The sequence below is a fragment of the Gossypium arboreum genome, chromosome 9 (assembly GCF_025698485.1).
Source record: "Gossypium arboreum isolate Shixiya-1 chromosome 9, ASM2569848v2, whole genome shotgun sequence".
Lineage (NCBI taxonomy): Eukaryota > Viridiplantae > Streptophyta > Magnoliopsida > Malvales > Malvaceae > Gossypium > Gossypium arboreum.
Genome location: NC_069078.1, coordinates 61,257,087 through 61,269,251, shown reverse-complemented (window position 1 = coordinate 61,269,251; position 12,165 = coordinate 61,257,087). Strand labels below are relative to the sequence as shown.

The following is a 12,165-nucleotide window of genomic DNA, read 5'->3' as shown; positions in this document are numbered from 1 at the left end:
CTGCGAATCAAAATTCAAATAACCTTTTTCTTCGATCTCCAATACTAATCGTCAGATTGACTTGGATCTAAGATATATTCTTTTACTTGTCAATGTGTATTGATTCACCAAACTGATTGTTGAATCGTCGCTTGTGACTTACTAGTCGGACTTTTTTATTATTATAAAAAACACCTTACTAGCTAGTGACTTAAATAAAAATTTTCGAATAGTTCAATGGACCATTTTGTCACTTTTTGAAGTTGAGTGACCAAAACATAAACTTACTAATAGTTTAGTGACATTGGATGTATACTCTTTTGTTTATATCAACAGGGAGGAGTAAGCCAAAAGCTTTTACACGTTTCGAACTTTATTTAATACTTTAGTTTTTAATTTGAAACTAATTCTGCTATGATTTTTAAATTTGTTTTGTTCTGGAATTTGATGTTAAAAAAATTTATAACTTTTTTTTATTTATCTTTTCTGTCTATTTTATGGTTAATGTTTGGGATTTGGGGTGGTCTCTTTTATAATAATTTGTCTCTAATATTCAAGCCAAGGTTTTTTCCTTGAAAATACAATGTGTCTTACCTCTGACCTATGACATATAGGTCACCACTTAGGAGATATGGTATTAGGGGTTCAAATCCCACCAAGGGTGAGATGCTCACATCCACTTGGTAAGTGGCTATGCAACCACGTATGACTTGATTCCTTGAGGTGTTCCCTTTCCGTGAAACAAGTTGCTCATGGTATGTTAGCTTTCGATCGAGGAGGGAGACAAAACCCTATCACGACCTAAAGACAATACTGACCATTTTAGAGGGTCCAATCTATTGCCCTACAGATAACACTTCAAATACTTTTCCCGAATCAATTGACCCACACGGAAATAATAAAATTTAAAAACAATACATTTTAGTAAATATATACATATTAGAAGGAGGCAGATTTTATTTAAATCCATTAATCTAATCTTGAAAGGTTTAATAAAAAGCCCACCCTTTCTAAAAACTCGTTAAAAAAAGAAAAAGCTTCTAGGAGGTTGGGAGGGGTCAGAACCCAAATACACATTTTTGGCCATTTCTAAATTTCTCTCTCTCCCTGGCTTGGCCAATTATTGGTGAACATGAAGTAGTTGAAATATAAAACGTGTAAGCTCCAACCCAAATCCTTACAAAAGCAAAAGCACAAACAAGACACTCCCAATCAGTTTCTTGTATTAAACAAGTTGCCATTAAACAAATTGAAAAGAAAAATAAAACACACATATATATTCATCAAACAAAACAAAACCAAACCAGACCAATCATTGCTTATAGGTGTTTTTTTGTTGAGTTTTGTTCTTGAGTATATTGAGAGCAATGCCTTTAAGACCAAGTAGTACTAGAAAGGATGTTGAAGTGAGGAAGAAAGGGTACAAAACTTTAGTATTAGATGGTGAAGAAGCAAGAAGGAGAAGAGAAGACAATTTGGTGGTGATAAGGAAATCCAAAAGAGAAGACAGTCTCCTCAAGAAAAGGAAGGATGGGTTCTTTGTTATCAATCACAGTTTGTATCAAAAGCATTCAAATGTAAGAATTCATTGGCTCCTTTTTCTTTATCGAGTAAATATACATTTTTGTATTTAAATTTGACTTTAAGGTTTAATTTAATATTTAATGTCTTTTACTAAATTTGGTCTCAAGGTTCAACTTAGTACCTAAATTTGGCTTCATAGTTCATATTGGCTTAAATAAGTCATTTATTGTAAGTATTAATTTGGACAATAAGAAGCCAAATTCAGTTACCAATTTGAACTAAAAGGCCAAGTTTATGCATCTAATGGGACCAAAATAAACTTTAGGTGCCAATTTGAACCTTAAAGCTAAGTTCAAGCACTTAAATGGATTAAAAAATCCTTAGGTAACAATATAAACTTTGAAACCAAATTCAAATACCAATATATATATTTATCCTTTTTTATTTATGCTACTTTTAAGGGAGGAGTTAGAAATTTTTTCCTCATTTGCAAGGATTAAAATATAATTTTATCATTATATTTACTTAAAATTTTCACATTTTTTGTTTTTTTATGACAGTTGGAATGTGTTCCATTGATGGTAAAAGGAGTATCATCAGATAATCCTGCATTGCAATTGGAAGCAACCACTCTCTTTCGAAAACTATTATCCGTTGGTTTGTGTTTCATCATCTTCCTATCAACATTTTATCTTCATTCTTTCTTTAACCTCTATTATTTGCATAGTTTTCTAAATCAGATTGGACTGACTGGTCTGATCGGTTGAACCGGAAATTAATTAAGATATTGATCCGGAAAAAAATATTAGATCGGTTGATTTGTAAATCAAGTTAAAAGTTAGTTGAACTGGTTTTTTAATATTATTTACTTTTATAATTTTTTATGAACTCTTTAATTGAACTATACAAATTGGTTGAATTGACAAATTGATGATTTAACTGATTCGACCACTAATCTAATACTAAAAACCTTGGCAATTGGGTTACTATAAGCTCACATTATGATATATACCTGCAGAGCCATGCCCTCCCATCGAGCAGGTAATCGAAGCAGGCATTGTTCCTCGATTAGTGGAGTTTCTTGACAATCATGATCAGCCTCAATTGCAGGTAAGGTTGTTTTTGGTTTTAATATAGTAATGTAAAATATTTTAATAAAAATTTCGATTATCAACTAATTTTGTTTTGATTATAAAAACATTTAATAACTCGAATTTAATGGTTTTGATTGGACAGTTTGAGGCAGCATGGGCATTGACTAATATTGCATCTGGTACATCGGAGCACACACATGTTGTTATTCAAAATGGTGCTGTGCCCAAATTTGTGCAACTTCTTTGCTCTTCAATTGCTGATGTTCGAGAGCAGGTCAGTTCCAACTATTTTTAGGAAGATTTATAAAAATTCAAACTAAGAAGTATTTTTAAAAGAAATAGAAAAGGTAAAATTCTATTATTAGTCCCTACACTTTTTGAATCGATCAATTTTAGTTTTTACATTTTTTGAATTTTAAAACTTTAGTCCTGATTCGAACAGTAATAGTTAAATCTGTTTGGTTAAATTTGATTACTAGTCCTATACTATAGGTACAATTTTAGATTTAGTCTATATTATTCAATTGGTCATTCAAGTCTCTATACTTTTGAATTTTAAAATTTTAGTTTTGATGCAAATAACGGTCGTTAATCTATTAATTGGATTTTTGGTGAGTAATATGTGGAAATAACAAGCTACCCATAGTCCTTTCCCAACCTATAAATAGGAAGATAATGCATTTTAACACACTCAAACCCGCGTCCTCTTACATTGACAACAATACCCAAGCCGATCGAGCTAAAATTCAATCGTCTTAAAAATAGTATTTAATGGAAATGAACCGAAATATAGGAAATGTCTATTTTTTTTTTGTTAAAAATCCAAAATTAATAAAAAGAAAAAGAAAAGTTAAAGTTAACTTATTCTCAATTTAACTTATATAATTGAAATGTGATTTTCAATTTAACCGATTAAATTGAGTGGTCCAATTCCGATCCTTGCTTGCTTGATGAAACCCAGGCTGTTTGGGCATTAGGTAACATTGCTGGTGATTCACCAAAATCTAGAGATATAGTTCTTAATCATGGTGGGCTAATACCACTACTGGGACAATTGAATCAACATTCCAAATTATCTCTCCTACGGAATGCCACTTGGGCTTTACTAAACTTCTGCCGAGGCAAGCCACCAGCACCTTTCCACCAGGTAACTAAAAGTACACATATTTATTGGTTTGATTTGTTTTTTTAAATTTGCATGTTTGTTTAAAATTTAAAAAGGTTTGATTAAAAATAAATTTGGATAAAAAATTTAAATCTGTTTAAAATGAGTTGAGTTCAAATTTCAGTGTTTAATATTCAAGTCCAACTTAACCCGATCAAGCTTATTTTCTATACTTGCATTATATTATATTATGTTATTTTTTATATTAAATAATTTTAAGGCATAAAAATAATTTATAATAATAAATAATACTATAATGTAAATATGTTAAAAGAATATTTAATAAAAATATTTAAAATTATTAAATATTAAATTCCAAAAATATAAATATTAAAAAATTTAAAACTAAAAGGTAATATGAGGGATCTAAAATAAACTTGGGTAATGTTAAGCTCATACTTCTGATCAAGTTGAGTTTTTATGCATCAAGGTACTGCTTAAGCCTAACCTCAACCTGGCTTTAACATACTATGAACACCTCTAAGCAAAACCTATGTAATCATTATTTTTCGGTCAAATTAATGTTTTCATCCTTGCACTATCTAATGATTAATTTTATGCCTTGTTGTGAAGGTTAAGCCTGCATTGCAAGTGTTGCACCGCCTGATTGAATCGAGTGACGAAGAAATTCTGACCGATGCTTGTTGGGCGCTTTCTTATATTTCCGACGGTATGAGCGAAAAGATTCAGGCCGTGATCGAGGCGGGCATATGTCCACGACTCGTGGAGCTTCTTCAGTAAGATGTGTTGTGGATAACATGATGTATTATGTTTCCTTTTGATCTTGTTGGGTTAACATTTCTCACTTTAGTTCTGTTTATGGTACCTACAGTCATCCTTCAGAAGCTGTTGTTGTCCCTGCACTTCGGACCATAGGGAACATTGTTACCGGTGATGATTCTCAGACTCAGGTATTTATTGCCGTGGCAGATTTACGACTAAGAATTTGGGGTCTAATTAATTTTTTAAAAATAGAAGTTTAATGAAAATTTAAAAATTTGGGGATCTAATTAAATTTTTAGAAAATTTGTGCATTCATGAAAATTTTCAAAAAATTAGGAGAGTTTAATTAATTTTTTAAAAAAAAGCATAATAAGAATATTAATTTTTTAAAAATTTAATTTAACCATCTTTAGCTGATAGTTAAATGGAGAAATAATTTGTCTTCTTCCAAAATTAATAAATTAAATTTAAGCCATTTAACATAAATTATAATTTTATTTTAGGCCCTAAACACAAAAATTCTTGAATTTGAAATTTTCATATTTTGTCAATTGCGACAGTGATTGACATAAAGTATGTATTTCAGGTTGTAATTGACAATGAAGGTCTACCTTGTCTCTACAATTTTGTGTCCCAAAATTACAAAAGGATTATCAAGAAAGAGGCTTGTTGGACAATTTCAAATATTACAGCTGGGAATAGAAACCAAATACAGGTTAAATATGCTGCAATTATGTGTTCCATTGAATTAAGCTGTGTTACTCATAAAATATATATTGCAAATAATATAGGCTGTCATTGAAGCAAACATAATTAGTCCACTTGTTCACCTCCTTCAACATGCTGAACTTGAAATCAAGAAAGAAGCTGCTTGGGCTATTTTCAATGCTATCTCCATAGGCTCCCATGAACAGATTCAGTATGTTTTTGCCTCCCCCCCCCCCCGGGTCTCTCTCTCTCTATCTTTTTAATGATTTGTGTTGACTCTGCCGAGAGCCTTATAGATTCAAAAGTTGACAGTACATCATGTATTGTCTCTAATTGGTGTTTTACCTTATTGTGTTGAGTCATGATGAAATCATATGATGAGAATATACCGTGCTGTCTAAATAGGTGGAATCATGACAAACTAAAGAGTTCGCACATGGTTTGACAGTTCTTAACTTAGGCTTAGTTTGGATGGGCAATTGGGTGCGGTGCGGTGCGTTTAACTTACTTTTTATCTCACGCTACAGTATCGTTACAGTATCTAATCTCACCGCCACCGCTGTTTTTACACTAACCGCGGGTAAACGCACCGCCCATCCAAACTCACCCTTATGTGATGTACTCCTTAGTTTGTAAATTCATAGAGCTCTCGGGAGAGTCAAAGGCGGTGGGGGCAAGTAGGGCCTTGTCCCTCCTAAAAATGGGAAAATTGCCCTTTAGACCATATAAAATTTGTAAAGTTATAAGTTAATATGGTGAAATTTCACTTTAGTCTTAAAAGAATGATAGAATTATGAGTTAATCCTTATAAAAGGAGTGATAAATTTATATTTTAGTTCTCATAAAAAATTATAATTTAATTTTGATCTCCTAGGCAAAGCCGAAATACATTAACAAAGTTTGCTTAATTGTTGTTGTTGTTTATTTTAATAGATACTTAGTGAAACAAGGTTGTATGAAGCCACTTTGTGATCTATTGGCCTGCTCCGATCCAAGGATTGTGACATTATGTCTTGAGGGTCTTGATAATATTCTAAAGATTGGTGAGACAGATACAACATTAAGTAACAATGGTAGTGGGGTAAATATATACACTGAAATGATTGAAGAATGTGATGGTTTGGAGAAAATTGAGAATCTACAAAGCCATGAAAACAATGAGATCTACAACAAGGCAGTACAAATGTTAGAGAGGTATTGGTTGGAGGAAAAAGAAGAGGAAGAGGAAGAGGAAGATCACTTTGGTGATTCACAATTTTCTTATGGAATTAACACTGCCTCTATTTGGAGATTTAAATTTTAGTTGCAACATTTTTTTTTTTTTGAATAAAGATAGTTTGTGAAGTTATGTATAGAAGAAAATAACAATGAGGCATAAGAAATTTTTTTGTGAGAATTAACTTTGTTAAAAAAAAAAAAGGAAAAGAAAGAGAAAGTATTATACTGATCCTAAAACATGAAGAATTCAAATGGTTCCCAATAATTTTTATTTTTAGGGAACTCAACTAAATGAATATTAAAATAAAACATACAAAAAATAAATTCTCTTTTCAAGGAATATTGTTGTGGAACCTAAATTGAAGCTACCAAGTATAATGAGTGTACCTAACAAATTGATGAATTTTGAATTGATTCGTTTAAAAAAAAAAAAAAGATGTGAGGCCAAATAAAGTGGGACAGATTTTTTTTATCCTTATATATATAATTATTAAAATAATTTTTTAAAGAATTATGTTTAAATATTTACTCGACTTTAAAAATATAGATATATAGGTTAAGGATGAATACATTCACATTTATAAAGATAGTAATAAATTTTAAAATTATATATCCATAATAAAATAAAATGATTAATGGACTAAAATATACGAAATATGAACCCAAGATAAATTTAGCAATAACACTCAATTTGTAATAAGCTTATGACATCAAAATGTAATACATACCCAATGTGGGATTACAAACCAAGCCAAAAACTCAATAGATCTTTTCTTTTGATGAGTTTGATAGGCCCACTCAACCTATTGAACCTTCCATTTCTCAAATTAGATGATGTTATCTTTCACAATGCCTGTAATGCGCTGATTGGTGCCATACACCCAAAGATGTTCACACTTGTAGAATATTAATAATCAAGTCTAAACATTGATTGAACTTGGTGACCATCACCACCCACTGAGGTCATCAGCATGATTTATGCTATCTCGCAGTTCTTCCTTCATCAAAGATTTTTGTTTTTAAAATGTGATTTCTTTCATCGATATGTTTAGTGCTTGAATAATAAACTTGATTTTTAGTTAAGTGAATAGCACTCAGACTATCACAATATAAACTAGTGTGAATTTTGAACAATTTCCAAATCTTCCAACAATTCAATAAGCCAAAATGCCTGTTTAACAACTTTTAAAGCTATCATTTATTCAGTCTTTGTAGTAAAAGTAACTAAAGGTAGACTTCCAGCTTATTAGAAATCTAAGCAAAATAGTAGTTATTAAATTTGTTAAGCTAAAATTTATTATTTTAAAATTTTATGCTATAAACATACTATTTATTACATGTGCAATGTTAGCTTATTATTTTCATGTAATGCTAAGAAAAAAGGCACATCATTTTGCTTGATGGATTTAACAATTGAGTTTAGATTAAAATTCTAAAATTAAATAAATATATAGACTAAAATGATTAGATTAAAAATAAAAATTAAATCTACAATTTATGCATAATACGAGACAAATATAAAATTTGACTTAACAAATTTAATTTTGTGAAAATTAAAATTTTAAAAGTACTAAAATGATGAAATTATTATATATATATATATATATATAATAAAATATGTGAAGTACTGTAGGTTGAAAATAATGGCATTTGTTTGGTAGTTTATTATTTGGAATGTAGCTTTCAAAGTCTTTAATCAAGAAAGGCAACCTAGCAATGCAAAATTCCAACACGAAAGCACCTCGATTTTAAATTGACTAATAAGGTTTCATTTTATTTATAAATATTACAATCTTTTACATTTAGCCTTTAGATTAGATGACAAATGTAAATGAAATTAATTTTAATTGCAGTATATATACAATTTTATAATACTTTTCATAAATTTGAAATTTAGTTGATGTACTTTTATTTTAGGTTTATTTAATAATACTATTAAAACTATTTTGTTAAATTTAAGTTCATTATAATGTAAATTTTTACATAGTTACAAAGTGAATACTTTTTATATTTTAAAATGTCACATCATCAAATTTAATGGTGTAAATGACTGAATTTAAAATTTAAAATTTAAAATTGAGAGAATAATTTTTTAAAACACGAATAAATTTCAAATTTATAATATATTTTAAGTGAAAAAATCTCAACTAATACCCTTGCTGATTCACGTGGACATTGATAAATCTAACATTAATTAGTATATTTAAATAAAACCTTTTATTTTTCTTTTTGTTGTTAGGTTATTACAAAGGAATTGGAAATGTAAGTAAAATATCCCACCAATAAATCTCTTAAGCGAACTTTATGGTTAAAGCCTAGAAGAGTCTCCCTAAAAGACTTGGTCCTTCCCGGCAGATGAGCAGCATGTGGTCCACGTCAGTTTTCCGGTGGCCGAACTTGGGATTCCCTCGTCCAAGTCCAACACTGGTTTTCCAGTGGCCGGAGTTCAACTTATCGTATTTGACCAGTGGATGGAGCTTGCAGAGTTTGAGGTGGGTAGTTTTTTCCATTGTAGATGATGTGTTGTGGACTGTGGTCACAGCTTTTGAATCCTTAGCTTTAGTTACCACGCTCTGTTTCTTCTTTCTTTTCTGTGGTTGTACCTTTTGATTTTTTTTTTTTTTTTTTTTTATATCTTCCATATTTATTTTATATATCATGTTGGAAATTTATTGTCTTTCAATATAGATGCCATAAGTAAAAGATATGGAAACTTGTGGTTTGAAACATTTTTTGATAATAAGTAAATAAGAAAATGATGGTGATTCTCAATTTTCATGTTATTATTGTTAATAACTAGTTATTATGTTAGGTGACTTACAATATTTTAAACTTTCACGGAATTAAGGTTATTATAAATTGTAGTTGATATGATATGAATTATTTTAGTAAAATAAATCGATATATTGCTCTCATTATATTCAAACTAATGAGATTGATACCAAATATATTATTGATATGGATTGAGATGAAAGGTAATTGGTATTTAGCTTAATAGGAAATACATTACTGGTATCAAATAGTTAAAAATCTTTAAACAACATATGAAGCATGTGGGTTGGATTACACAGAGGTGATCAATTTTAAGGTGTTTCTCACATTCAACCATATATTATATTATATTATATTATATTATATTATATTATATTATGACTAATTAGGTATAATCTTTTTAGATGTTTAATTATTACCAAATTATGTATTACTCATGTGAGTGAGAAATATATAATTAGTTTTTAAATAAAATAATTTTTAAATGAGAGATAGTTTTGAGGATGGTAGTGTAGAAAGGTTTTATTAGAGAATGGATATTTTTCTATATTAAAATATATTTTACATATAAAATTAATAATAATATTTAAAATAATTATTTAATTTTGATTATATTAAAATTTATCATACTAAAAAATACTTATTCTAAGTTTTAGAGTTAAAATTTACTGTTTAGAATTGAATATTTGGCTTGTAGAGTAAGATATAAAATTTAAAATTTATATAATTTATAACAATATAAACTTTTAACTTTAAAATTAGTGAATAAATTATATTAGGATCTTCTTAAAAACATTATTTTTAGGCACTAATAAAATAGTGTCACGTCATTAAATTTTAACAATAATAAAGTATTATTATAAGGGATTGTATGAAACTATGATTCCACGTCATTACTATCCATTTCCTCCTTATTTTTAGCTTTTTCCTCATCAAAAAATTCGAATCCAACTTGTAACACCCCAAACTTGGCCTAGATATTATGGTCGAACTTGGAGAAATTACGTTATTTTGTTTAAAAACTTTCGTCTCGAGCAAACTCAAAATGTGTTTCGAAAACATAATATTTGACAAAACTTTTACACATGTTTAGGAAAACTTAAACCCAAAAACACTTATTCCAAGCCCAAAAATTTAATTCAGTTTCATTTGTTTCAAAATTACCAATTTTAGATAAATCTTTTTCGGTTAAGGCTAACGTATTTTCAAAACAATTTATTTGTTTACAGAAAAACACCTAAGAGTTACTTAATTTGCAGCAAAAAAACTTTCGGAGTTCTAATTTTGAAAATTGAATTTTAAATATTAACTCGCGAGGTTTTGCATTATCACATTCGCATATATCAATATCGAAAAATTAAACGGAAACCCAAACAAACCCAATAACAAATTACAGTCCCCAAATGTCTAAAATAATTAATTATGAAAATCACCAAATTTAATTTGACTGATAAAACCATCTGAGATCCCGTACGCTGTCCGATTCTAATTTTATATATTACCGGAAACATCAGATATAAAACAAAAGGGTGAACTATAGAGCTTAGTGTATAACTAAAACTCAAATTGAGATCACATACATTATGATATACAAAACAGAAAATTTCATAACGATCAGTCAAACAAAATTGAGTATGCATGATTATGCCAATGCGCTACTTTTCAAAAAATCATAATGCGGATTTTTTAGAAAACGTCCTACCCAACTCTGCTACACACCAAAATAACTCATCCATCTAAAACACACCAATAAAGTCATCTTGGGTTGCCTGGCAACGAAGACCTGCCACCCTGGGTTGCCCGACAACTATGGCTTATTAATATGTAGTTAACTGCCAAATCAAATATATATGGTCAAGCCACTAAATATGCAAATCATTAAACTACCAGTACAAAATCTTCCTCTTTTAACATTATCCCAAACCTCATGCAATGTGTCATGGCATGTGTAGAAGGCTCAAATTGCCCGGGCCCATTTTACAACCTTAAACCCAATTTCAAACTACCAAAACCTAAAGCTACCCAAACCCACTAAAAACCCCAAGCTCACTAAACTAACCCTAAACTTAAACCAACTAAACAGACCCAAAACCCATTAAATCCCAAGATAAATTACCCTAGCAGCCCAATACCCAAACCATAGTCAAACAATAAATACCTAGCCCTAACCCCACTTGCACTGCCTACAGCCGCTACTGCCATGCTAGTCTTCTGACCACCTGCTCTGTAATACCCCTACCCGTATTCATTGCCTAATAGGTACAAGTATTACCGAGTTTAATTAAATTTTTTAACTCAATATAACCCTTTATAGATATCTAACCTTCCCTGAAATTTTAAACCAAAAACAATCCACATCAACCAATCCAATTCAACATATTTTCAAGATAAATTCATGCATATTTATAAAATAACGTCATCAAATACCCAAAACCAGGTTTGTTAACCATACCAATGGCTAACTCGACATTCATTTCACAGAATCATTTACTTTATTAGCTTATACATGCTATTGATTTCCAAAATAAAGTTTCTTTATATACCGAAATCCTGAGGTTGATAGTGTGATGTGTCTCCGACCAAATCCGACCTCCGAGCTCTTAACACTACAAAACAGGGAAAAAGGAAACGGGGTAAGCACTTTGTGCTTAGTAAGCTCATGTAACAAGAATTATACTTCCCTAATATTTTCAATACAATACAATAAACATTCATATATCCATTCAATGCACAAACTCAACATTCAAGTTAGTACAATAATTTCCATGTACCAATAATATATACCATGATTGATGAGCTCATCAATATCATAATTTTCATTTCCTTGTTATTTTTCCATATTTATCCCGTTGAATTTATCGGAATTTCGATGGATTTTCAGAGGTACACTTTTAGTGTACAATTCGGTCCGTCAATTCATATTCATGTGCACATTTGCATTTGAGAGAGCACACACTCCTGAACCTCAACCTTGCAATGGGA

At 30.0% G+C, this 12,165-nt stretch overlaps 1 protein-coding gene across 4 annotated transcripts; it reads left to right on the top strand.

Moving 5' to 3' along the window:
- Positions 1 to 1,165: 1,165 nt before the first annotated feature.
- On the top strand, positions 1,166 to 6,589 carry LOC108456210 (importin subunit alpha-4-like). 4 transcript variants are annotated; one of them, XM_053019396.1, is made up of 10 exons: positions 1,166 to 1,589; positions 2,064 to 2,160; positions 2,522 to 2,613; positions 2,740 to 2,871; positions 3,559 to 3,744; positions 4,336 to 4,499; positions 4,595 to 4,673; positions 5,072 to 5,200; positions 5,277 to 5,404; positions 6,127 to 6,589. In XM_053019396.1, the coding sequence occupies exons 1-10, from the start codon at positions 1,347 to 1,349 to the stop codon at positions 6,494 to 6,496; spliced, it is 1,620 nt and encodes a 539-aa protein (XP_052875356.1). In that variant the 5' UTR covers positions 1,166 to 1,346; the 3' UTR covers positions 6,497 to 6,589. The 4 variants fall into 4 exon arrangements, with proteins under 4 accessions (XP_052875356.1, XP_052875359.1, XP_052875358.1 ...); XM_053019399.1 differs by having other exon boundaries at positions 1,167 to 1,548; positions 2,062 to 2,160; XM_053019398.1 differs by having other exon boundaries at positions 1,167 to 1,566; positions 2,062 to 2,160.
- Positions 6,590 to 12,165: the final 5,576 nt, after the last annotated feature.

Coding starts and splice junctions, on each gene's coding strand:
- LOC108456210 (XM_053019396.1), top strand. CDS start 1,347: ATGCCTTTAAGACCAAGTAGTACTAGAAAGGATGTTGAAGTGAGGAAG. Junction 2,161..2,521: donor TCGAAAACTATTATCCGTTG/GTTTGTGTTTCA, acceptor ATATACCTGCAG/AGCCATGCCCTCCCATCGAG. Junction 2,614..2,739: donor ATGATCAGCCTCAATTGCAG/GTAAGGTTGTTT, acceptor TTGATTGGACAG/TTTGAGGCAGCATGGGCATT.